This window comes from Vidua chalybeata, chromosome 16 (genome assembly GCF_026979565.1).
Source record: "Vidua chalybeata isolate OUT-0048 chromosome 16, bVidCha1 merged haplotype, whole genome shotgun sequence".
Classification (NCBI taxonomy): domain Eukaryota; kingdom Metazoa; phylum Chordata; class Aves; order Passeriformes; family Viduidae; genus Vidua; species Vidua chalybeata.
The window spans coordinates 13,821,038-13,848,474 of record NC_071545.1 but is presented as its reverse complement, the minus strand read 5'-3'; the positions used below and the strand labels follow the sequence as shown (position 1 = coordinate 13,848,474).

General features: G+C 54.2%; 1 protein-coding gene across 8 annotated transcripts in view; it reads right to left on the bottom strand.

Annotated features, from left to right (window-relative positions):
* MPRIP (myosin phosphatase Rho interacting protein) overlaps positions 1-27,437 on the bottom strand; it is a 77,470-nt gene that overhangs the window by 41,201 nt on the left and 8,832 nt on the right. For all 8 annotated transcript variants that reach the window (XM_053957456.1, XM_053957451.1, XM_053957453.1 and 5 more), the window contains exons 2-5: positions 24,961-25,038; positions 23,072-23,137; positions 4,947-5,098; positions 2,938-3,022 (exon numbers count right to left, since the gene is read on the bottom strand). In XM_053957456.1, the coding sequence (XP_053813431.1) occupies positions 2,938-3,022; positions 4,947-5,098; positions 23,072-23,137; positions 24,961-25,038 (381 nt within the window). The remainder of the gene's footprint in view (positions 1-2,937; positions 3,023-4,946; positions 5,099-23,071; positions 23,138-24,960; positions 25,039-27,437) is intronic.

Sequence of the window (27,437 nt, the reverse complement as noted above, 5' to 3'; positions counted from 1 at the left end):
ATGGGAAGTTTTCCAGCTGCTTGTTCCCTTTCCATGGAGCAGGGGGGAATACAGGAGTGCACAAACTGGCAACTGAAAGCTGGGAACAAGAGCTGCAAAGAGCATCTTCTCTATCCCCTCCTCCCACATCAGGTGGGTTTTAGCCCTGCACCTCCAGTGGCATTTGCAGGGCTGTGCTGGAGCCAGCAGGGATCTCTCAGGGAGTGTGTCTTGCCTCCACACACAGCCATGACAAGCAGCAAATGACCTCAATTTAAAAAAATATCCCCTTGGGAAATTTCACACTGAAGGAATGCAATGTTGGAGGTAAACGATCCAGAGTTCACGGGCATCCTGCTCAAGGGGACTCTGCTCCAGCAGAGGACTGGGCCAATCTCCAAGGTCCCTTATACTCTCCTTCATTGATCCAAGCCCAAAGCTAATCACCAGCTCAGGATACATATCTTTATATATCTCTTACACACACCCCCATATAATTATTTGTAGATATGTATTTAATTAGGCAGAGATGTGGGCCAAAAGAAGTCTGTGAGGGAGAAGAGACATTAACTCTCTGCTGCTCAGGGGTATGAACAACTCCAAGAGGCAGAATGAACCAAAATCAGCAAAACCGGCCTCCGGTTGCATGAGGTGTCTGGGCACGCTCTGCTTACCTGTCCCTGCCACACCCCTGTGAAACCCAGGGCAGAGCCTCAAATCCCACATTTCAGCCCCAAACCCTGCCTCAAGTTCCCATGGGCAGCAGGCAGGCACAGGCATTCCAGTCTCTCCTGCTGCCGGAACACGGCAAAAGCTGCAAGAGAAACCTGCCCTTTTCCCCCTAAAATTGCAACCTGCTTGTAAAGTGAAGTGAAAACACCTAACACTCCCTGTCCAAAAATCTGCAGCAGGAGTGGTATTCCCTACATTGCTCCCATCCCCTGGTTTTGCAGAGGGATGATGCAAAATGATGGGGGGAGTTGAAAATGACCTTGAGGCTCCAAGAGCATCCAGCTGTAACCAAGGTCTGCTCTACCACAGACAAGCAAAAGCTATGTGAGAGTGGGAAAAAGCAAGAATATAAAATTAATTTTTTGTATCACAAGGTGTCCACCCCTCCCCTAAGCAGCTCAAAGACATGATCTACTGCCTGATTAGTGTGTGGCCATCTTTAGGAAGAGTGCAAGCTTTCTCCACCAGCACATGGAGAGCAAGCTCAACTGCAGCCAGCTTCAGGAGGGGCCATTTCAGAGGAGGATTCGGTGCTGATTTTCTCCTCAGCATGCTCTTTCCTTCCCTGGACCAGCCACCTGCATCAGCAGGATCTGGGAGACAGAGGAAAGATGCTGCTTCTGCCTTTGCAGGTTGCTCCTAAGTGCCTGACACAGCACAGCATCCATCCAGCAGCAGCTCCCACGTGGAGGTTGGTTTTGCAAAGTGAATTTGAGCCTTTTTCCAGCACCATGGGGATGGAAGCCATGGGATGGAGAGAGTGGAAGGAGGGTAGCAAGCAAGACAGGGTGGTCTGTCCCAAGGCAAGAGGGCAGTGTGCCACAAGGGTCCCTGGTCCCCATCCCCAAGCACCTGGGGAGCCCGTCTGCCCAGGGGGAGCCAGCATCCTTCCCACAGCCGCTTCCCTTATTTGGTGCTCAGGAGCTCAGATCCTGTATGGTTTCCAAGAAGTTGCCATGGCAATGAAATGTAACCCAGAATGATGTTTTTCTGGCTCTGTGCCTCTTGTCATCTCCACCCCGTCCCCCTCCTGAACCCAGCCTGGGTTTAGTGGTGCACCCTGGCCAGGGTGAGCATCCCTGCCCTGCTGCATCCACCCCCTGGGGTGCCCCAAATGCAACAGTCCTCGTCTTAGGAATTGAGGATTGACAACTCATAACATGAAGGGAGGAGGCATCTTCCCTGGAGCATCACCAGAGCCAGCACTTGAGGGCTTGTTCAGACTGTGTGGACCCCAGACCTTGGCAAGGGATGGCTCAGACTTACAGCTTGGTGTACAAAAAAGGATCATCCCCCCATTCACTTTTTTCCCCCATTGCCCAGAACATCTTTATCCAGGGGAGTGATGAAAACTTATTCAAACAAACAGTGTACAAAACCCATCCATGGCCCAGTTTCCACTAGGGCCATCCTTGGAACTTCAACAAAGAGGACTTGAAAACCAAGGCTCAGGAGAGCCCTGATGCTGGTTTTGGTCCCCGGCACAGCTGGAGGAGCCCTCCCAGGCAGTCCCCTGCAGTGGTGGGACACACACCCAGAGGTCAGGCGGCCTGAGGGACGTGGCTGTTCTCAGCCCCAGCGAGGGACGAGGGTGGCCCTGGGGTCACGTTCCCCATCTGTGGGATTGTCCCCCATTCCAGCCACATGGGAGCCAGGCAGGAACGAGTGAGTCACAGCCAGCCCCACTTTTTACCATTTATAGTCAAAGTGAGCACGAAGCCACTGCCGGGTCCCTGGAGAGCCCAGCTCCGGCCCCCGGAGCTCCCAGCCTGGCCCTGGCCTTCAGTATTTTCCTTTCATTCCCATTATCTCTGGGGTCATCTCTAAGGGAGTAACTGGAGCCCGATGGAATTTCATCCTGTTTCTGACAAAAAGGCCCGTGGACAGCACCTCTTCCTGGTCCCCCATGGGGACTATGTGGCTTTGCGGCCACTCCCAGGATTGTGTGCAGGGATGGCACCACAAAACAGCACACAGGGGGCAAAACGTGGCCCCAAAGCAGCCAGGAAAGCAGGAGTGTGTGACCCTGGAAGTGATGACCAGGAATTAATTCGCACCGATCTGCTGTCCTGGTTTGCCCCAGCTCTCACCCTCCACACAGGCAGCATCAGAGGGCTGGTGATCCTGATGGCTTGAGGGGATCTACCCCAGGATCAGAGCAAGGCCATGGCCCTGAGAGGGAGGCAAGGGACTGGGTGACACGGTGTGTGCGTGTCCCTGGGTTACCTGGGGAGTTGGGGGCTCTACCTTCCTCTTCTTCTTCTGATTCTGCTTGTTTGTCCTGGGATAGACAATCAGCATCTCCAGCCACCTGCAGGGAGAGAAGCAGAAGGTGAGGTCTGTGCCACAGGGACAGGAGTGATGCTGACCTGGTCAGGGTCAGCTTGCTGAACAACACCCAGAAACCATCCCAACCAGCTCCTGGGGGAAAAATAAGGTAGGAGAAGAGGGATGACCCTAGGGTGCTTTGGCTCAAGCCCTGCTCTCTGCAAAAGTGAGGCCACAGCCAAGGCTGACATGAGGCAGGGATTCAAGGATCCTGAAAGACAGTGGAGAGGGACAGAGCCTCCAGCAGGACCGTCCCCTTGAGCGATGCCAACGCCCGCACACTGCAGACAAAGCGCTTTTGTCCAAGGAAGAGCAGCATGAACTCGGCATTGAGAAGTCCTGTGTCCTCCCACTGTGGCCTGACAACCTGCCCCCGCATCTCTGAGAACTCCACAGGGATCCCCTGGACCACTGGGAAACGTTCCCACTTCAAATGTCCCTGCTCCCCTTTCCTCCTCCCCCTGCTTTGTACGCTGCTGCTGTAAAGCGATCGGAGATGACAACATGAAATGGGGTTTGGTTAAGCAATGAACGCCAGAAACACAGAATGAACGTAAAACGAATTCTCCCCCAGCCAGGGAAATCTTCCTGTCGTGCTGCAACTGCAAACAAAACCAGCCTGGCTCAGCCCCAGAGTGGGACTGCTCAGGGATGATTAATGCCTGCAGTCAGGAGCAAAAGCACTGCTTCAAAACCCATCGCTGGGCTGATGAGCAATAAATCAGCCCCACCTCACTCCGCAATGCCTCTCCCTCCCACGGCAGGCAGGACCAGCAACAAAGGCTGTGCTGGGAACCAGAGCGTGGGGAGAGGGTGGAGAGAGCAGGCCATGGGGGCTGGCCATGGTTTGGGGCATAGTCACTGCTCCTGCCAGGGAGGAGAGGAGCTCACTCCCCTGTGCTGTGATTCCCACATGGCTCTGCATCCCAGCTCCACAGCCACTGCAACATGTGGCTGTGAACGGGGCTGGGGGGACAGGTTTGCCAACCCAAGGTTCACCTGTGCTCTCTTGTCTCAGTAGGGCAGGGAAATTTCAATGCATGAAAACACTCATCTGGTCAAAATCACAAATTCTTGGTAGAAAAATGTCAATTTCAACAAGTCTTTACAGAACGAGGGGAGTCTCAACTGAAGATAAGGCTTGGAAATAGAAATCTCAGCAGAAAGTGCTGACTCTGCTGCTGCCAGGGCTGGGGGAGGCAGGAGATGCTGTGCCTCAGGAACAGTGGGAAAGAGCAAGTGTTCATCCCTTCAACATCCTGCTGGAGTTTCAAATGTCAAATTTTGGGAGGGAGGCACTGAGCTCTGGGCAGTGCCCATGTGGGAAAGGTGAGCAGCAGTACAGACACATTCCATCACTGGCAATTCAGCTCTCCAGGGCTTTGCACCCTCACCAGCACCAGCTTCAACCCCAGCTGGCATTTGAGTGATGGAAGAGGATGTTTCTAGGTCACCACCCAACACCTGGAGTTGGGAAATTTACCATGATTTGCTCATTTTAGTGGTCTAATCTTTGGTGTCACTGAGCCACTGCATTCCTGTGATATTTTAACCATCCTTGGAGGTGAGATGCTCCCCTGGGACCAGGGAGGTGGGGAGCATCTACCCCAGGATTCCACATCTGCCCAGGGATGGATGAGGACCAGAGGGTGTATGGCACTCAGGGTCAGACATGCCAGCCCCAGAATTATGGGACCTGTGCCAGTGGGCTGGGTGCCTAAAATGGGATGGGATCCCTAAAAGCACTGTGGGGTCACCACAGCAGCCATCATGAACCCCACCCCACCCAGGATCAGCCTGGGTATGCACAGCCATAGTACCCAGCCTTGATCAAGGCTACCCACCTTCCTTTTCCTCCTGGCTAAAGGAAAAGCCTGGGAGTGGCTCAGCCCCAGCTCTGCACTCACCCACTGATGATCTCCTTGTTCTCTGCCCGGATGAAATGCTCCTTCTCTGGTGTCAGGATGCACAAGGAGAACTTCTGCCCTGTCCGGCTCTCCCCATCCACCACATCCGTGCACTGGTTCATGTTGATGGTGCCCTGCGGGAGGGTGGTCGGCTGCGAGGGAAAGGAGAAAGGAGCAACATTAAGGACAGAAGAGCAGAGGAGTGCAGAGCTGAGCCCTAAAACCTCTCCTGGAGGACACCAGGATCCTACACACCAAGATGCTTTGCCCACAGATAACCAAATCCATCTGTGTGCCGTGCCCAATGCACAGCAAAGCTGCGTGCCATAAATCTGGGGACACAGACCAACCAGTACAACTCCTGCCAGACCAGTCTGGCCCACTGCTGCCACTGAGGTGCTTCTCCTATGCCAAATATCCAGGGAAGCATGGCTGCCCTGTTGTGGCACCCAGACACGGAGGAAGGGCACCAAGTGGCCAGCTTTGGGTCTGCAGCTGCAAGCCATCTGGGCTGGTGGGGTGGCACCTGGGGACAGGGATGGCAAAGCAGCAAGGTCTCACTGTCTTCAGCACAGGATGGCTCAGGGATAAACAGACAGACACAAGCACCCGTTTTTTCCCATTAAAATTTAAAAAAAAACACGGAGTTTGCCAGGGAGGGACTGCAGCATGGAAGGGACCTTGCTTGATGGGTCTTCTGAACAGTGTCACCTCTCAGCCCCATAGCTCCAAGGAGACCTGGTGAAGTGGGACAGGTGGTGGCCCCTGTGGCCCAAGGGGACGCTGAGGGACATCCAGAGGGGTGTCAGCACTGACAAGAGCTGACAGGTCCATCTGGAGCAGCGCTGGCTCATCCGATTACAGCGTATCCACCCATCCCCAGTGCCTGCAGCCCTCCCCCCTGAGCAATTCCATGGCTCCCATGTCCCCAGCCTGCCTGCCCCCACCAGGCTCAGTGACACTGGGGTCCTTCCAGCATCCCAGGGCAAACCTGCACCTGGCACATAAATGACTGAGGGAGAGATCCCTCTGAGCTGCCAACAGCACCAAAGGAGGACCTAAAGCAGCCTGTGGACACCTCCTTACCCTGCTAAAGCCTCCTTGTGCCCTCCAGATGGCCGGACCAACAAGGAGACGGATTTCTGGCAGATGCTGTTAAGGTTTTTACCATGGAAACCAGCTCCCCTGCCAGCAAAACCCCTCCAAAAGCAGCCTGTGCCATGCAAAGAAAGGGTGACAGGAGAGAGCTCAATGGCCCCAGCCTACAAACCCAGAAAATTCAGATCAGTCTCCCAGAGCTCCCAGTTTAGCCATCTGTGGGTGGTGGGAAATAATCCCTTTCCCCAGGAGAAAAGGTTTTCCCTGCAGCTGTGTCCCTGGATGGGAGCATCCTATGACAGCCCAGGGGTGGCAAGGAGCCATCACAAGGTGCTGCAGCACTGGGTACATGAACGGGACCAGCTGTACATCAGAGACACCAAACCCTCCTCTTCTCCTTGTGGAAATCAGCATCCAGAGACCCCCCCAGGATGGAGGGAGGGAAAGCCAAGTCCAGCCCAGACCCCAAGCACGGCACATGCCCAGCCTCCCGCTCTGCACCGCCATGGGTAGTCAGCTCCTTAAGAGGATTTTTTGTCTTAGACAACAAAAATAAAACCCCGCTTTCCGGGAGCTATAAAAACCCAACGGAAAAACTTTCTCCTGTTCCAAGTGGAGTCTTAGAAAAGTTTTTATCTTGCTGGCCTCTGGCACAGCCAAGGCCTCCAGGACTGTAAGGTCTGGGTCCAACCTCCTTCCCCTCCCAGAGCAGTTTTGCACCAGGGAATTCAACAAAGACAGGGGTGAGGAGGAGGGAGGGAGCCCCACAGGGGGATCTTGGGCCACTCAGTCCTTGACTCCCTGTAAGGCCCCGCAGGGATTTGGCAGGCAGCTGGCCCAGGAGGAGAGGAAGAACCAACACCCTCCAAACCCATGGCAGTTCAGAGTGGCTGCTCCACACCCAGCCCTGACCGAAGCGTGCCGGGAGCAGAGGAGCCGGTTTGGGGGCTGACTCTGCAAAGTGGTTTTGCCACTCAGCCCTCCTTGTGAAGGGTCAATGCTGGCATCTTGCACAGCCTGACACATGAGTCTCCATCCACCAGTGCACCTCCCAGCCAGGACAGCAGGAAAGAGCTGGGAACAAAGCTGGGAATGACCCTCTTCCCCCTGTGGCCCCAGGGATGAACCCTCCATCCCACAGCTGCTCCCTTGCACCCCACACCCCTCGGCAGCAGATGAAACCTGACAGACCAGCAGCCTCACTCGCTTGGGATGTAAATTCCTTTACACCATTTGTTTCCTTCCTTGGAGGCAGCAAGCTTCACTTTGAAGTGAAGCAAAATGCAAATGGTGCCTGGTGGAAAGGCGTGTGCACGCACAGAAACTCTACCAAGGAAAAGGGGAAGGCTTGGACCCCTTCTTCACCTCTGAGCACCTGTTTCTGGCCTGAAGGGTTTCTCAAGGCTGGGGAACCTTAGAGAAGGATGAGCAAAGCTGGTCCCTGGCCAGGGGAGGACTGTGTGGCTCCAGCAGTTGGAAGGAAATAAATAAATAAATGAAGAAGCAGAGAAGAGCTGCATGGCAGAGACACCAAAACAACAGGGCTGGAATTTCAACCAGCCCTTGGGAGAGCAGATGCTTTGATACAAGGCTGAGCCCAGCATCAGACCCCAGGGTGGCTTCGTGTCTGGGTGAGGCAGGAATGGACGCTCAGCCTCAGCTCCTGATTGCCACCAGTCCCCAGCTGAGGGACAGCCCTGTCCCCAGGCGCTGGCCCTGCCTTTGCCCTCTCCCATGTTGCTGCCAATGGGATGGAGCCCACAGCTACCCCAGAACTGGATCTGGTGGCTGGGTGTGTTATTTAACTAGGGGTAGGAGTGGAAGCACAGCAGGGTGTATCTGTGGAAGCAGAGGACACCATTAAGGCCACCACCAGCAGCAGCAGCTCTCCTTGAGGCCACCAGGTGCCTCCAGCCCAGTCACTTGACCAGTCCCTGTCCCTCATCAGTACAGGAAAAGGAGCACTTGCATCACACGAGCAGCTACAGCTCTCCAGGCTGCCAGTACCAGTGGAGGAACCAGAGACAAGAAACAATTGTGTTGCTGTTTCCCTCTGGAGTGACAGATCCCTATTGACACACACACGTGCTCACAGTGTCCTTCTCCATAACACACAAAGCCTATAGAGAGCTCTACTCCTCCTCTTCCTCCTCCTCCTCTCCCTCCCCGGGTGCCCAGGCTGTGAGTCATGCCAGGCTCTCCACATCAACATCAGCAGCCTCTGCATGAGATGCAGGGATCTTTGGATGGATGCAGAGCTCAGCAACTGCAGCAGCCCCCTCCTTGGGCAGTGGAAAGGAAGGAAAGAAAGAATGGGGACCTCTTAGAAGCCTGAAGGAAGAAATCCCAAGCAGGGCATTACTGCATCCTCCTGCACAGTGCTGGATGCTTCACAGGTGATGAATTAAAAGGTACAGGAGCTGATGCTGTAAATCAAAAGGGTTTATCTGCAAAGTCCCTCATTTCCATAAGGCATAGCAAGGCTGAGGTAGGAAACCAGGATTATTTGAGGTAGAAAACCAGGATTATTTAATTTTAAAATTTCTGTATTTTTTTCCAAGGACTTTCCCTGTCATTTCTAACACATGGGGATCATAGCAGCTTGATACAAAATACAAGAGAGCTTTGCTCAGGAGCTGTACACAGGATGTTTTAGAGCAGGTAACCCCACGGTCAAGCTCCCGAGGAGGGGCTCTGCCATGGCCTCCATGGGACATGGCCAATGCCAACCCGTTATCCGGGGCTATTACACAACGTGGGTTGATGAAATCTGGAACACAACCTTTAAAGAAAGGCGATGGGGCAGGGGGAGGAGGAAACCAAACAAAAGGGACATTTTACTTTCTGCCAAGAACCAGGAGGGGAAGAGAAAAAAAAAAAAAAACCCACAACCATTTGTCTATCTCGCATGGCGGGCTGGTTGCCTTGGCACCAGGGCCTGGCTGTCCCAGGGGAGATGACAGCTCTGCTGTCCCACTCTGGGCTCAGGATCTGGCAGGCTCTGCCCTGGCTCCCAGCACTGCCCTGGAGCAGCACCGAGCCTGCAGCGCCTGGGGAAGAGACATCCACGCTGCCTCCATAAATGTGTCTTGACAAATGTTAATTCTCCCAGCTAAAATATTCATGAAGGTGGCTGCCGAGTGCTGCTCACTCACAGCACTCCTGAGTGCTCTGCAAAGGCAGCTCCTGTGTTTGCTAAAAGCTTCACCCATCCCAGTGCCTGGGCTCAGCTGATCACAGTGCTCCAGGCAGGATGCAAACAGAAGGGAGAAAGACCTCGCTGTCGCATTGTCACGGGCACATCAGGGCAACATGGAGACAAGCACAGCTTGGGCAAGGGCACAGACAGAGCTTGGACATGCAGCTCCCAGCACCAGCATGGCACAGGGAGCCTAACCCACAGCCACATCCACCATTCCCACCTGGAGGCCAGAGAAAGCAAGAACTCCTTGAGAAGTTACAGAATCGTAGAAACACCTCCAACCATTAACCCACAGCACTGCCAGGTCCTCCACTAAACCACGACCCTGTGCACCACATCTACGTGTTTTTGAACACTGCCAGGGATGGTGACTCCTCCACTTCCCTGGGCACCCTGTTCCTATGCTTGACCACTCTTTCAATAAAGAAATTTTTACTAATATCCAACCTAAAACTCCTCTGGAGCAACTTGAGGCTGTTTTCTCTTGTCCTATCACTTGTTATCTGTGAGAAGAGACTGACCCACACTTGGCTACCACCCTTCAGGTAGTTGCAGAGGATCCCTTTTCAGCCATGCAAGGCGAGAAAAGACCTCCAAAATCCCAGCTGGGTCTGCAGCTCCCAAATCCCATCTGGGGATGCTCTGTGCACACACACAGGGCTGGCTCAGCCTGCCCTGAGCTGCCCAGGCGCCAGGCGAGCACGGCTGGCACAGCAGCAGGGCTTTAATGAGCCTTTTGGGCTTCCTGCCACCAGGCACGAGGCTATCGATAGGGCCACAACGGGGCCAGAGCGCTGCGGTGGGCAGATTTTATTACACTTATAGATTGGCTGGCAGGCTGAGCATCCTGGATTTATTAAATTAGACAAAGGCTCTTGAAAACAACCTCTGTGGGCTCTGCAAAAGGATGGACTGGAGGAGTCACCCATTGAAGGGCAGCAGAAGGTTGTGCTCCCACACCTCCATGGCAGCTCTGCTTTCCCTGTGCCATCCAAGCAAGAGACAGGTATCTTTTCTCAGCCACCTGAGCACACCTTTCTCACCTGCAAACTTCCTGTATCAGCATGTATTGCTCGGTGAAAGCCACTGAGAAACCTCCAGCCACGCACCAGCCAACGGAAAAAACAGGTTTTTACCACTGGCAGGGGAATCATAGAATCATAAAGGTTGGAAAAGACCTTTAAGATCATCCAGTCCAACCATCAACCCAGCACCACCACCATGTTCACCATTAAAGCACGTCTTCAGGTGCCACATCCACAGGGAGGTATCAAGCAACACATGTCCCCTGCACTTCAGTACTCACACCTTGTGCCCCTGTGCAAGAAACAGGGGAAGATGCTCTCAGATGTCACCACTGCCTGGATTCACCAGCCTACCAGAAGCCATTAGAGGACCAGACAGAGGCACCAAACTGTGCACTGCAGATGTGGCCTTGGCACCGGCCAACGTGACTCTGTACTGGCAACAAACCTGTGCCAGCATAAGAAGGGGATAGGACACTTACTCTGGTGTGCAGCCAGCAATGCAGAATATCCCCCAGATGGATAAATGCCACAAATGCCACTTGCCCCAGCCCCACAGATTTCCCCACTGTTGACCCTGGTTTGTACATCACAGGTGCCGACAGCCAGCTCCTGAGATTTGTTTTGCTGAAGGAATTCCCCATAGCCCCAGGTCATCCACCCCAAGGAGGTGGGATGGGTTGGCAAGTGCCACACACACCTGTCCCTGCATGCCAGCCCCTGAAGAGCCCTCCTGAGCCTCCACCAGGACATAAAACAACATCAGCTCCCCTTTTGCCAGTGGGATGGAATTTTCTTCCTTGGGGAGTAGTTTGAGAAGGGGGTGAAGTGCAGGGGCTGGGCAGGAAGAGTTCAGCCAGGGGCCACTTTCAAGCAGAGTTGGTGTTTATGTCCACAGACAGCGAGTCTAAACACTGAGCGAGGCCGGGAGCTGCCTGTGAACTGCCTGGGTGCACCCTTGGGTTCCTCTCCCACCCAGTGCCACCTCAGCCAGGCATGGCCAGCACCCATCCCAGGGGTGCCCAGGCTGCAGGTCTGGGGCCACACATCCCATTTGTAGCCCCATCCCCACAGGCACCCATCCGGTGAGCGGGTGCTGGAGTGGAGCGAGCCCAGCCGGGGCTGTGCGGAGGCTGGAGCCGGCTTGTCTTGGCCTTATAAGGCTATTTTCGCACTGCTCTTGCAGCTCCCAGCTGCTCCCCACTCCAAAGCAGGGTCGGAGTTGGCAGCCAGAGCCTAGCCTGCCTCCTTCCTGTTAACCTCTTTCCTGCTGAACAGCCTCTGAGGGGTCTGTGCATGGTGGGAACAGCCGTATCCAGCCTTGGCACAACCACGCGTGCTGGGCAGGGAGGGTCAGCAAACCCTGTGGTGGTCACCAAGTGGGTTCAACCTCCCTCAGCACTGGTGTCTGACCCTCTAGGTCCTCAGCAGCATGGACAAATCCAGAAGCCTTTCAGGGAAGCTTGCAACCACGGATACGCACATTCCGCTTCCAGTGCCGCTGGAGAGGAAGAGGGAGAGAGATGCAGAAAACATTGGCACCATGATGGGAAGGACAGCAAGGTCCCACCAGGGTGGGGTATCCAGAGGCTGCTCTGAGCTGCCATCCTGGCTGTTTGCGGACCAAAGTAAAAGCCAAACGTTGCACAAAGAGCTTGGAGCATCTGCTCAAGCCCTATCCCAACTCTCTGGGGACCAAATCAGAAACCCAAAAATGCACAGGCATTTGCCAGTCCTGCAGCACCAAAGGCACCACCTTGCAGCCCTGCAAACCCAAAAGTTACTCTTTCCTCTTGCTCTGTGGGATTTAGATGCATTTAAAATGCAAAATGTCCTCCTCCCCTCCAAGGAGTGGGGTGGGAGGAATACATGATAACAGATCCGACCCCATCTGCTCACAGCTGCCAGCGTGGCATCTTCCCTGCTCCCAGATGCACAGGCACAACAGCCAAGGGGGAAGCAAATATCTGCAGCCTTCCAGCAAGTTGTCATGGTAATCAGCCCGATGGCAAAATCCTGGCAAGACCATGGACAGACCAGAGCTTGGTGCAGAGATCATGACAGGAGTTTCCTGGAGAGGGAACTGCAGTCGGCTGGAGGTGGGAAGGAAAAACAGGCTTCATTTGCATCTTGATTCTTGAATCTTAAATTGCACTGTTCCAAATTGGCCTTGTCAACTTTATCCTCCACCCCCTCGGTGTAGGAGACGAGTCCCAGGTGGTTCTTGCACCGCGTGCCAGGCACACATGTGCAGGAGCTCACCACCACCTCTGTGCTCACAGCCTCCACAGCAGCAAGGGGCTGCACCAAACACCAGCAACCACAGCTCCCTAAGGTCACCCACACACAAAGATGGCCATACACACAGTGATGCCAGTTTTAGATACAGCTCAGGAGGAGGAAAGCGTGGATTGAGGCAGGATGACCTCTATCCATGTTGGCCAGCCCTGTTCCACCACAGCTGGAACTGGATTTCTGCTTCATGAGGGTGAGGGAACATGACCAAGGTAATTGTCATGCAAGGAAAGCAGAAAATTAAATCAATCAAATCCCTGTACGTCCCACTAAGTAAACCCATCTCCCTTCCAGCTTAGAGGGAAAGGAGGGCCAGGTCTCCTCCTCCCCAGCCATCCCACAACCTTTCCTGCAAATGCAACCAAGTAGAGGATTCAGTGCAAAGACACAGGGACAGACCAAGCCATCAGCAGCATCACAGCCATGAAGAGCCACCTCCAACAGCCACTGTCTGGAGCTCTGGATAATTTCAGGCCCTGCAACCACCGCGGTGGGGTATCCCACCTTCACTCCCCAGGACTGTCAATACAGGGTTTTGTACTAGCACTCAACAACTGCAGAGGAGGAGACGACAGCCCTGGGGATCAGCAGCACCAGATCCACCGGAGGCTCGGGCAACTCCCACGGGCGCAGATGCTTCAGTGGAAGTTCTTGAATCCGGCCAAATTAGTCTGGAAATCTCATTATTCCCCAGCGCCGCTCTTATGAGCTTTGCAGAGCTTCCTGCTGGGCTGGGAATACCAGGAGGCCAGGCTCCCAGGGCACTTGGGGTCTGCAGCTGGAGGGAGGTGTGAGGGCCAACCCAAGCCAAAGAGATTGGCTTGGCTTGGCCAACCAAGCAGCAGCCACATCCTGCACCCCACACCCGTACAGAAAACCCCACTCTGCATTGCTTCCAGCAACTTCCAGACCAGCTTGGACCCTGCAGACCTTCCCAAAAGCTGAGGTGATGGCTGGAGAGAGTTTTCCTAACTTTGACCATTGGCCATCCCACCAAGTGGCCCAAAATGTGAGCCTTCTGGGCAGTTCCAAGGAGAAGAGTTCCCAACAGGCACACACACAACTGTTGTGGGGCACGGAGACCACCCAGCAGCAGTTTGAGCTGGGCTTTGCTGCCACAGGCACGATGTGGTGGAAGCACTGAAATGATAGCAAAGAGCTGTCCTGGCCAGGCAGGCACCACCAGGTTTAAAGGCAAGTGGCACCTAGGGTAAAAAGTGCTTTAAATGCTCAGGATAAATTCATGACTAACATATAAGGTTGCTGGAACTGTCCCAGGGTAGCAGCATTTTCTCTCTAAACCTGCTGCTCACATCTGGTGCCTGTAGAGGAGTACAGGGAGAGGAAGGAGTTCACAGCCGTGTGCTGCTCCCAAAACCTCCTTTGGGAGCAGCTGTGCAATCCCAGCAGAGGGGAGCAATCTGGGGCTAGTGCATGTGAGGGGGATGAGCACAAGAGGTTTCTCCATGGCCCATGCCTGGGATGACAGACTTCACACCCCCCAGCACTGGCCTGTACGTGGCATTAACCACCCATGAAAGCCAAGCATCCCCTCCCTCCACACATCTGCTCCATCCATAATCCCTGCTGTCCCTCCCCTAATGGGAAAGCAGCCAGGAAAGTGAACCAAAACCCTAATTATATCCCAGTAGCTCCCCAGTGCCCCGGTGATCCCTGTGACTTTATCGATGCGATCTCAACAGGGCTGATGAAATGTGGAGGAAAGGGCCAAGGCTGGGTGTGCTCCAAAACCCCACCTTTCTCTCCAGTCGCACCATCACGACAGGTGGAAATCCCGTTTGAGCTCAGGATGCTGCAGGGACACTTCTAAAACCACGCTGTGTGCCTGTTCCCTCTGTCTCCTCTGCCCAAGGACCAGTCACCCACAGCAAAGGGAACTGGGAGGAGAGTGGGGACAGCCATGGGTCACAGTAGGACAGCCTCACTGCAGTTTCCCAGGGCTCTGTTTGGCCATAAAATCATGGAGAGCCACAGCTACGGCACCTGGAGCCAACAGCACCCAAGACCCGGGGGCTGCAAGAGCCAAGACCCCCAGGATCATGCCACAGAATCCCAGAATGGTTCGGATTGGAAGGTTTATCCAGTTCCAACCCCCTGCCATGGGCAGGACACCTTCCACTAGATCAGGTTGCTCCAAGCCCCATCCAACCCAGCCTTGGACACTTCCAGGGATGGAGCAGCCTCAGCTTCTCTGGGCAACCTGTGCCAGGGTCTCCCCACCCTCACAGGGAAGGATTTCCTCCCTGCAGCCCCACGGCAAAGGGTGCCATGGCAGCAAACACGTGGCATGGCCGTGGGGTGCATGCCAGGAAAAAACAGGGGGCAGAAAACCTCCATGGAAGGTGGGACCTTCCCTGCTTTCCCCAGCTCCTGGAGCACCCCAGGCTCCACATGCAGCACCTCTCTCCTGCAGCAGCACAAGAGGAGCTGTGCTGCCTTCGGGAGCAGAGCACAAGGCTGTTAACACACTCCCACAAACCAGCTCCTGGATTGGATCCTGCAGGAAGGAGGTGAAGGGTAAGCAAAGTTGCCACACATGTGATTTACCTATGGTAATTTCAACTTTCAGCAAAGCTGTCTGGCTGTTTCATCTCATTACCTGCTTGCAGTCAGATTTCAGTGACTGCTGGAAAGAACCTTCTCTGTAGCTTTGAAGAAACAGGGCAAAATAAAAAGATCTTACAAAATACGTATTACCAAAATACGTATTACACATTCACATGCTGTTACCTGGTTCTCCATAAAGGAAAAACAGTATTTTGATGGCATTTTTTTTTTTCTACGTTTGTATCTTGCAGCCCATGGTAAGTAAATGAGCAAGACCAATAATCACATCTGCATGGAAATTCTCATTTTTCACCAGAAATGCCTTAAAGCAGCACAGACAAAAGGGGGAAGACTCCTGCAAAAACCCTGCACTTGGTAACCCTGAGAAAAGCTGTTTACAAAACCCCACTGAAGACCTCAGCTTGTCTCCACGCAAGTTTTAACCTGATGTCCCTTTTACAGCCTCCAAACCCTGATGAATAATTCATGCCTGGGATAAAGCAGAAATATCATATTCACCAATGCTTACCTAACAGAGACACAAAGATTGCAAATAAGTAATTTATTAACCCTGAACCGTGTTGCTGCTTGAACAGAGGGCACAACTCAGCTTTTGGTGGAAAAATCACCCCTGAGCCGAGGCAATAGCAAGCTGAGACCCCTCGTTCTCACCATGCTCCAGCACAAACAGGCCTTGTCCTGCACTCAGTGAGATGCCAGTGGGGGGAAGAGCAAGGCTGGGAGCTGCCACCCTCCCTCCTCCTCCTCCTCCTCCTCGGGGGTCGCAGCCGCCCCTTGTCCGGCGGCGGTGGGAAGCCCACAACCCGGCACTCGCCCACGGCTCCAGCCGCTTTCTCAGGCATTCCAAAATTTGGCCGGAGTCTCTTTTTGCAGCACACCCCCCTCCATGGCTGGACGCCTGCCTAATTGCGTATTTATTTATTTCTGCATTTTCCCAGCTCCCCGCACACACTGGCGCGGGGGGGAGGGAGGGGAAGCCGAGGCCGGCTCCCAACGTGGACCCCAAAAAAAACAAAAAACAAACAAAAAAAAAAAAAACCAAAAAAGAGGGAGCGCAGCTCCCCACATTCCCCGGAGGGTGGGAGGAAGCTGGGAAGCGCAGGGCTGTCTGGGAAAGGGGTGGGAGCGGGGGGCAGGAAGGGGGGACGCCAGCGGCATCGCCCACCCCCTTTGCTTTGTGCGCGCTTGGGGAAATTAAAAATAGCTGCGTCCAAAGAGTGGCTGCAAGCGCCACAAAGAGCGTGTTGAGCGGAGGCAGCTGCAAGCTATTTGCTGCCCCTGGTAATCAGCATCTCGGCTTGCAGAACCCCTCCGGCCCCCCCAGCCCCTTCCTCCCCTGCCAGAAGCTGCCGCTGCCTTTCTCCAACCCACATATGTCATGTCAACAATCAATGAATGCAGGATCTCTGCCGGGGAAAGAAAGGGGGAATGCGCTTTGATTTTTGGAGCAGCTTTGTTGCCTTGTTCCATTCATGTCCTCGTCCTCCTTTCTGAGCTGTCACTGAGGGGTTTGCAGCACTGAATCCCACCAGTCAATGCCAGGATACCTCATGATCCTCAGCAGGAAGAGGCATGTGCCAGCTGCTGGGATGCTGCTTCTTCTAGGAGCAGGGAAAGGGATGCTATTACCCAGCTTCACCCAACCTGTAGCCCACAGACCACTGGTGGTCCCCACCGACCTGATGTGGTGGAAAGAATAAAACCCAACCCCATCCCCACCACATGGCTGCAGCTGGTGGGCTCAGGGTTGTTCTGCAGGCACTTCATTCCACATCCCCTCCCCAGCACCAAGCAACAGCAGGGTGAAAAAATGGTGTTTCTGTTGGTTCCTTGGGTGGTTTGGTCATTCACGTGTGGACTGGCACGGCCACCCAGGAACTAGGGGATGTTTGGGAGCCTAGCACTGCCCTGGCTTGGAAAGAGCTGGGATCAGGCACCACTGCTGCCCCTTCCTCTGCTGCCTGGGGGACCACGGGGCCCATGCGAGGGTAACTGCTCAGCCTTAGCTGTGTCATTTCACTGCCAGCCCTGACATCTTCCCTCCTAAATGCCATCAGAGCTTGATTTCCACATTAACCTTTGCCAGCAGATACAATTTTTCCTTCACCAAGAGCCCACAGCCGGGCTGGAAGCCACAGGTCCAGGAGTCACAAAGGAACTCCAGCTGCTGCAAGTGCCTGTTTCACTCTGCCCCCCCATGAACAAGATAAATGAAATCTAAACTCCAGCTCACTTCCCTCGCTGCTCTGGCACACGTCTTCTACAGAAACGTCTTTGCTAGGTCTCGAGGGACGAGGAGTGGGGAAAAGCAGAAGGATGGAGCCACTTGAACCTGTCCTTGCTGCTCAGCCTAAGAGCAATTCCAGCTTTGTGGCTCGCCCTGCAGAAGACAATAGGGGTTGTGTTGTTTCCAGGAAGGAAGCACCTGGGCCAGGTCATCAAAGCAGCTTGTGTCAGGAGGTCACTGGCTGCATGGAGCTTTCAACTCCACTTTCATCCTCTTTCTGCCTGTTAACTCCCAAACCTCCCACCACAGATTGTTTCACACAGGGGCTTCTCCTGAGAGGGTCCTGCAGCCACAAAATGTCCTTCTTGGGGGGCTTGGATGTGGACAACAGTGTCCTCCAAAGCTCACAATAAACCCAGGCACTTCTGGGGCCCCGATGATGGTCCCAAGCCATTGTCAGTTGCCAGGACTTGCGATGGAGCCATCCCTGGAGGAGAGCTTCCTGTTCCCTCAACCCCCTCCCAAATTCTTCTTCTGCAGCTCAGCAGTTTTACCTTCCCAAACACACTAAGCCAGACTAAAAGACATAAACCAGAAGAGGGTTTAGAAAATGCAGGGAACCATTCCTAGAGGAGCCCACGGGTGTCCTGACAGCAGGACCCACCTCCCGCAGCAAGTGGGGCTAGACATTTGGAGCAAAAAGAAATGGGAAGACACGAACACCCCAAAGGCACCATTATGGGATCCCCACACCCGAGCCCAGTAATGACACTTGCATCAGCATCAAGACAGAGATTAATATAAAACCACAAATGAAGATTTGTGTATCCTCCTCTCACCTCCTTCAAGGCTGCTTGGTCCTGACTTCAGCAATGTCCTGGGGAATGAGTCCCCAGGGCTCCCTGTAAGTTCACAGACTTTTTTCACCCAAATCAGTATTGAAAATTAAACACAGCAAATTCATCGAAGATCTCTGAGCTCTGTTCAGAGTCACCAGCACTTGTGCTGTCTCTGCATCGCCTCTAGAGCAGACACAAGGACGTAGTTTGTCTTCTCTCCCTTGCACCCTGATTTCAGGTGTCCCTTTCCTGCCCAGCTTTCCTGAAGGAGAAAGGATCTCTGCTTCCCAATTTTCCCAACATTTCCTTATTTCTACTGCATCATCTATGAGATACACACCAAACATCCCACATATAACCTCACAGATCATTGTCCACCCTGACTTGACTACATCCAGTCTTGGAGAAAAAGCTGGGATGGGGGGGGTCCCTGTCACTGTCTGAACCTCACACAGTCACTCCTACCCAGCCTTTCTGTCTCTGCTTACTTTAAATTTCAAACATGCTTTGATTCAAGCCAAAACCTTTTTATGCTAAACAGAAACTGAAAGTCTTGATCTGGCAAACAGAGGCACTGGGAAAATTGTGTCCATGGGGGGGGGAACCACTGGGAATGAGGGGAATGGGGTTTGTAAAGCCTGGTGCTCCCATGGAGGAGGGGGCAGGGAGAGCTTGGAAACACTTAAATGGCAAAATGTGTGGAAAAAGTAAGGACAGAGAGGCCAGGATGTTTAAGGTTTGTTTTTAATCCCTGCCAATGAATTTCAATTCTGTGCCAAAACTGAAGTAAACTGCTTTGATCTAAAAAGGAGGGGAAAAACACACACACGGGCTCTCAGCTTCTTAAAACAATACAGATGACAAAGGAGGCAACTACAATGAAAATCAACGCAGCACAGCTCTGCTGACAGTGACATTTTAAAATGCCCCTTTCCTCCAAATAAAGAGGTGTTTGGAGGGGGTGAATTAGGAAACAATAATCACACAGGTCTGTGGATCACAGCATCAGCAAGCACACATCCCTTCCTCTGATCCCCCTCCAGCTGCCACCAATGCTTGCACCATTCTCCTTTTTTACCCATTTATCAGTTCCTTTGGTTTCTGTGGCCAGGAATGGGGTCTGGGGCCGAGCAGGTCTCCAGATGTGACCCCACAGCCCTGTTGTGTAGTGCCAGACCTCCCACCTCTGAGCTGGCCTCTCTTCTCCTATTTATACACGCAGCCCAGGGGTCCCACTGCTCCCTAACCATTCCCAGATGCCAGGTTGGCCTCGCTCTTCATCTCACCCCAGTCCCATCAGCTCCCTCTTGACCTCCCTCCCTGCCATCACAGGCTGGAGCAGAGATTTCTGCTCCATTGTACTGAGGTTAATGACATTAGGATCCATCTGAGTTCCTGATTTAGGAGCAGGACCACCCTGCTGTGAGCTCGGGAAGGGTCTGCAACACCACCACAGAGGACACAACCATCCAACCCCAGCAAACTCTGGTATTGAGGTGGCTGACTACTGGTTCAAGTATCCTCCTAGATCCCTTCCAAGTTTCACAAAGCAATTCGACTCCAGCAAATAACAGGAAGGGTAGAGACAGGGCTCACACATGTCACCAAGTTGGGAAGTGCCAGACACAGACTGAGGTCAGTTTGTTGCCAAATGGGTATGTCATGCCCAGGGATGCTCCTCCTGAATCCCTGCAGGAAAACTAAAAGAGCCCATGCAGAAGATGCTCTCACCTTGCCTCTCATACACAGCACCAGCAAGTTTGAGATGCTCCCAGACAAGCCTGAATTTTGTCCTGTTTTCAAACCAGCACACACACAAAGCAAAAAGCCTCTAAATTAATAGTCTCAGCTACCAAAAGGAAGCCTGATGTGACATGAGAATACCCCCAGGGAAATGCAAAATGCTAACCTAGTATAAATCCTAGCTCAAGAGAAATGGCACAGGAGTAAACTGAGGCACAGAGACAAGGCCTGCCTTGGGCATGCAGTGATTCATTAAGAAACTGGCCTGGAGATCCAGACCCACTCCTCTGACCTGCCCCAGCCACGGGGCTGGCTCCATCCCCAGGCAGTGCTTGAGGCCACGGGCCCACCTGCAGGCCCAGGAAGGGACATGGCAAAGCCCCTCCTGCCTCTCCATTCCCACGCAGGCAGGCTCTATTTATAGAGACCTCGGCCGCTAATTATAGATCACAGCAATCAAAACAAAAGCAGGCAAAAGCTCTGCACTTGCCACTCGCTGGCTCTGGCCCCTGAGCCCAGCACTGTTCTTGTGGCAGCTCCCATATCCCAACCAAACCTCCCAGACCGCCCCAGCACCGCAGTGCCGGGCTGCTCTCCCACGGCAGTGGTTTCACTGGAGACCACAGGGTGTTTTACCAGGAGAACTGAAACTTGTCCTTGGACACTCACAACACAGCAGCTCAATTCCAAGCCTGTTCTCTCCTGCTTGCCCTCAATAGGAGTGCCTTTGTTATCCTCCAGCTGCTGCAGAGAAGCATGAGCCCCTGTCATCATCGGTCCCAGCATGAAGGTTTATCAAACAGCAGGAGCAAGCCACCATCAGGGTGCAATCGTGGATGTTCAGGATGGGAAGGCACCCCAAGGTGATCACACAACCTCCACATCCACCCAGAGTTGGGAGGCAGGAATTTCTGCACGTCTGAGCAGGCTCAGCTTAGCCAGGGCTCGGCAGAGCTGGGAACAGCTGCTGGCATGGTCCCTGCAGAGGGGAAGGGGGTGGGATCTCCTGGGCATTCCCAGTGACCAGGCTAGATCTGGGTGCCACCAACTGCACCCAGCTTTAAAGAGGGAGACCCCAGGGAGAGTCTGGCAGCTCAGCCTGGTCCGAAGGGATGAAGGTCCAGAGCCTGTGCAAATTCTCCCCATCACAGCCATCATGCAGAACTCATTTTGTTTTCAGACTGGAACTATGGCAGAGCAAGGACAGAGAGAACGATTGACACACAGAAAGAAGGTGGCCAAGCAGGAGCACAGACTCAGGATCAGCTCTGGGATATCCCTGGGCAGGTCTCAGGAGAGAACAGGACAAGCGGGACAGCTGCTGCCTGCTTGCCCCACCTTCCATGCCCAAAACGCTCCAATCCAACACCAAACCTTATCCATCCCTGGCAAAAGGCTCCCTGGGCCCAGTGCTGCCCCATTACATGGTGTCTGAGTACATCTCTGGGGACTCCCTGAGGTCTCCTCAACCTGGGCTTGTGCTTTGAGCTGCCCCTCCACACCCCACTGCTCTCCAACCTGCTGGGAGCCAGGAGCAGAACCTCCCTGGCCAGGCACAGGAATGTCTCCACCAGCATCACCAGTCCAGGACTCCCCACCCAAGCTCACTCCTCCCTCCAATTCCACTTTTAATAGGAGCAGAAATTGCCAAACCCACAAAATTAATGTCTGAAAGGTCCAAGCAGAGCCATTCAATCCCAGCCTGCCACTGCCTGGGAGGTCTCCTGTTGCGTCAGACCCTCTTGGGATCCATCACACCACAAGTGGCCATGGGGCAGCGAGTCCAGGAGCCAGCACAGTGCTGTCACACTGCCCAGGACACCATCCCATGCTGCACACGTGTGCCTTCCCTTTTTGTTTGTATTTTTCCACTTTTCCCCTTCTCAAGGGGAAAAAACCCAACAGGTGCCTGGAGAACTGTGGGATGCTCCTGCTGTCCTCTAGTTGCTCTCAGGCCCCTGTGGCACAGGGCTGGGGCACTGCTTGTCTGCTGCTGTCCAGATGTGGTAGAACCTGGGGCAGGTCAACCTCCTCAGGATGCAAAACAGCAAAAAAATATTCCAGATTGTGTTTCCCGGCATTCCTGCACCTCTACCCTCAAACTGGGGCATCTCCCTACTCCACCCAGACACAAAGCACCCTCCTGTCAGTGTAGGACAGGAAACACCAGCCCAGTGCAGAGCCAGATTGCTGACACTGAAAATGTATTAAAGCCTCCACTGCTCCTACCCAAGACATTTAAATTATTTAGGGCACTTGGACCAACCCCAAGTAAAAATACAAACAAACACAGCATGAAATCTGAGCCACACTCGCCGTGCCTCCTTATTCCACGGTACCCTCACAGGAGGTACTGGAGGAGGACCAAGGCACACTGACCTTGCAGGGAGCCTCCCTGCCACAGACACAGGTCCCCATGTGTCCCTGTCCCACAGGTGTGCTCACTCCAGCTGGCTTCCTGAGCCTCCTGCCCAGGCAGATCCCAGCACGTGAGTGTCCACTGTGCCGGCCTGCTCAGCCTTGGGCACCCTCCCGTGGACTTCCTGTAGCCAGCAGGATAGATCAGCAGTCCTGGGTGCTCCTGGGACTGACCTACTGGGCTCTTCAGCCCCACTCTGCAGCTCACATTGAATGGGTTTCCCTTCCTTTGATCCCCTTTTGCTGATGGGAACGGTGCTGGTGACAAGCTGCAGCTCCAGGGCGGGCAGGCGGTGGGAAGGCGTTCCAGCTGACCTACTTTCCACGGGCATTGCTAGGCAGGGCCTCCTTCTCGGACACTGCCAAGGTGATTCACCACAACCAAAACCCAGCTGGCGCTGGGACACTGGGCAAAAAGGAGGGGCAATGACCTTGGGGACCCCCTCCAGCATTTCCTGCCAGTGTGGGATCTGTCAGCAACTGATGAATCCCATGCCAGGCGGGACTCACACGCCTCTGAAACACCCACCCATCCTCTGCAGAGCGTCCATTGAGCTCCCACACAAACCCAGCCTGGCACAGAGTCAGATCCAGCAAGCACGACTCTCCTCCAGCTTGGCAGAGCACTCCAAGGGCAGCAGATAACCCAGCAGATCCCCAGAGCCTGGACACAGCTGGGCAGCACTCACCATCTCGTCGAGGGCATAGCGCAGCAGCCCGTGCTCGTAGAGGATGAAGAACCGACGCTGCCATTTCTGCAAGAAAAGACATCAAGGTGGGTCATGGCAGTGCCCACCAGCCCCTGGGCCTTGCTGGGAGCACTGGAGCTGCACATCAGCTGGCAGGGCCCTGACAAAGGTCTCTGTGCACCAGCCCACATTGCCCAATGCTGACTGCCTTGAGCTCTGGCAGCCTTGGCACCTTTCCCATTCCCTGGGAAGCCTGTTCAGTGCCTGACCACCCTCTGGGGAAAGAACCTTTTCCTAATATCCAAACTAAACCTCTCATAACTCAGGTTCATGCCATGAATGCTGGGGACACCAGAAGGATCCCCAAACTAAATGCTCTGAGTCCTCAGCTTCATCCTGCACCATCTATTCCAGCATCAGTGCTGGAGGGTGACAGGGTGTCATGTCAGATGTCCCCCAGCAGCACACGAGCTCAGTTTGGATGGTGGATGCACTTCTGGTATGGCTCTGCCCAGGCAATCCTGGCACCATGCCGGCACTGCTGCCTCTGCAGCTGCACAGCAAATCAGATTGGAGAACTGATCTGGCTGGAAAATTGCATTTTTTTTTTTTCATGTGTGCCAGGTTGTTTTCAGCCCAAGAGCAAAAACTGGTTGAGCAGGCTGAAATAAAAAAGTCCTGGATTCATAGCCCCAGTGCAGCAATTCTTATCTCACTTTTCTCAGCCCTTCGGGCAAAGTCCAGGGTGCTCAGGGACAAGCAGAACTACGGAGGACCTCGTGGACCTCCACAAGCCCCAGCTTAGCAGGCAGCCTGGGTTCTGGGGAGAGCCGGGTCCCATGTCCCCTTTATGTCAGGCCAGCAAGCCTATGACAAGCTGTGACTCCAAATAATGACTCATATACCCCAGGCTGAACTCAGAACCCAATTCTTGTTCATTCAGGAGCGATTTTTTTATTACAAACAGCTCCCAGAACATTTTGGCTGCGTGACAGAGGGTTCACGGACCATTGCCATCCCTCCCACGCACAAGACAGCCCCATCCTGGCAGCCTCAGCAGCAAGCTCCCTGCAAGACAAGCTTGGGGACAGGCTGGAAGTCCTCGTCACAAGCCAGCAGTGAAAGGACATCAGCCTGGCCACATCCTTCTGAGCCTCAAACGCCCCAGGACAGGAAAGTGGGGGATGCTCCGACCCCACAGGATGCTGCTGTTTCTGCCAGGCATGAGAAAACACCTTTGGGAAGGAGCTGAGTGTGTCCTGCTCTGTCTGCAGGTCCCTGCTGCCAGCACTTGGCTTCACAGCTCTGCAGGGTTATAGCAAATGGGAACCACCAGTCAGCCCCTTTCTTGCTGCAGGACCTGCCTGACATTGGCATATCCACACTAGGGAATGGGATGCAGCCAACCTCTAGAGCTCTGGGCATGCTCATGATGAGCTGCAGAAAATAAAGAAGTTGTTTCCAAGCCCCAAAGGAAAACTAGGAGCTTTTCTGATGGTCACAGCACAGCTCAGAGTCACACAGCCCACACCCCACTGGCCTGAGCACCTTCCTGGCAGCATGGCACATGTCAGGCAAACCAGAGCAGCATCAAAACATCAAAAAGCAAAATCAACAAGCAATAAAATTGCACAGACTGAGCCTGACCCGCACCTGCAGTGCCCCAGGCTGCTGCCCATTATGGGAGACCTTGCCTCCCAGAAAAGGCATTCCAGCCTTACTGCCAGAAATATCTCCCAGCTTCCTGGTTTGCACAAGAGAATGGGTGCATGGAGGTGCCTTCAGCACTCCCAGGGTCACAGCCATCCCCATGGGCAGGGACAGCCCTTGCTGCTCCTCCTGCCACCCCCACCAATGCCATGGGGATGGGATGTCTCAGCTTCACTTACCCGGGAGCGATGGACGGGGTTGTCAAAGTCCGTTCCTTCCGGGGCCAGCAGCAGCCAGCCACCATAAATGGGTTTGGCCTGCAAAGAAACAGCAGAGAAACACTCACACACAGCGGAAAATGGCTCAAAATGGATCAGCACCACAGGGACTCGATGGTCAGGGACCACGGGAAACTGCAGCAGCCTCAGCACGAAGGCAGCTGTGTGAGCTCAGCCTCCTGCACACTGGCAAACTCAGCCTTCCCAGTGCAGGGAACGTGGTATCTGATGGCAACCCGTGGTGTGACACACACTGTGTGCCAAAGAGACTGAGACGAGGACTCGGGAGGAGGCAAAACCCCAGCCACAAACTCCAAACACAGCTGCTCCTGCATGGCACCGTGCCCGGAGCACCAACCTCCCGGGTGCTGCCGAGCGGCAGAGCCCATCCCCACCGCGGCTCTTCCCGTCGCCATCGGCAGCGTGCCTCTTCTCCAAAGCAAAAACACACTCCAAAGGAGAGCTCGATGTTTTCCGTTCGTTAATTAAGAGAGGAAAAACTACCCAGCTCTGGCAGTTCTCCAGCTCCCAGCCGCTTCCCGTGCTGTGCACATCCAACTCCTGCTTCCCTGCAGGGGCAGCCCCTGCCAGCCCACTCCCCCTGCCAGCAGCGTCCAGCGGCCCACGGCGAGCACACAGGAAGGTCAGAGCCAGGAGGAGGGAAAACAGCCCATTCAGCCAGCCGGGAAGAGAAAGGGAAAGAATACTTGGAAAGAACCTTGCAGCACTGCCGTATGTCAGTGGGAAAAAAAAAAAAAAATCCAGGCTCTTTGCACCGGTGGCTTGGATGCAGAAGTGGACAGGGTGAAGCTGACCCATGCCACGGCAAGCGGTGGGATGGGGATGGGCACCGGGCATGTCCTCCCACGCAAACTCCTGTGGGCACCGCTCCCGCTGCCTTGTCAAGCTGTAAACGATGAGCCAACACCTGGCAAGGGCTGGGGCCAAATCCTGCTGCAAGAGTGGCAAGACATTGCCACACCAGTAAGGCGGCTCCACAGATACCCAGTCAGACCAGGAGGGAGGAAACCCAGAGCAGATCCAGCTTCAGGAGACCCTGGGTCTGGGAACACTGCTTTCCACCATGGAACATCCATGCACGTCCATCCTGGCCCAGCCAAAAAGTCACAAGGACACACACTCCCAGCTCTTCTCTAACTGATTCCGTTAATCTTGTTGCTTTCTTTCTTTTCTGTTCCTTAAAGTTTAAAACTGTTTCCAATTTGGTACCTCCCCTAGATTCCTCCTGCCAGTTTCTGTGGTTTTGTAATTTAAAAAAAAAGTTTCCCCTCTGGAAAAATCCCTGCAAACAATAGAAGAAACTGCCTATGCACCAGAAACTGTCAAATGCATGAAGCACTGAGTAAGCAAACTGGAAACACGCCGGAGGAGACCTTTTACTGTTTATAAAGTGAAAAGAAATAACAAAATCTCTTATCCCCTCCACAATATGACATACCAGCTCGAGGTGTTGCTCTCCCAGCAGCTGGGAAAACATGATTTGAGAAGATCTTCCTTCCTTTCCCCTTTAAATGAGATTTAAACCAATGAAAACAAAGCGCTGGGATTGGGATCCAATTTTGGGGGAGTTATGGGGGCCCAGGGCACCCCTACACCTGTTCCCACGACCACAGTGGGGGCACAGAAAGGCACCTGTGAGCACCACAACCCTCCCTAGGTTTGGCAAAGAGCCCGGAGCCCCCCGTCACCCCTGCCCAGCTCACCTGGATGCTGCTGCCCTGCTCGCCCGTGGCCCCCATGCCACCTCCAGCTGCTCGGCACCGCTCCGTGCCCAGCTCCGTGCCCGACTCCGTGCCGCCCACGCTGCCAGCGCCCCGCAGGTGAGCCAGGCTCTGCCACTCCCCCGGCACACCCTGCCCCGCGCCCCCACCCAAAGCCGCCCGTGACGCATCCGTGCCCACGCGGTGGGAGGACTCCGGAGCGGGGGATCCCAACGCTCCCCACCATGCTGAGATGTGGCCACGGCCACCAGTGTGGCCTGGGAAGAGCCAAACATCCCAAATGTCTCTCGTGTTTTACAGGGGAAAAGCAGAATTGCAAATCACTAATGATGACCCATCCGAGACCCTTCAATGGGTCACTGTGACAGGAAATGGGGTCCCCAAATTCCCATGAGAAAATTTGGGGTGAGTGCTGAGCAGCTGGGGCTTGGGAAGATCTTAGGAGTGGCCTCCACCATGCAGAAACAAGAGGACGACAGTGACAACAGCACATGACATCCCCAGCACTTGGCACCACCACACCAGGGCAGCACCCTGGTGATGCTCCGGACAGCCGAGCTGCTGGCAGGGCTCAGCTCTCCTCCATCCCCGTTTTTCCATCCCCCAGTTTCCCCCTCCATGCCCCAGCACAGCTCCTGACCAAGACCAAGTGCTCAACCCAGCAAAGTCCCATGAGCAAAAACTCTCCCTGACACA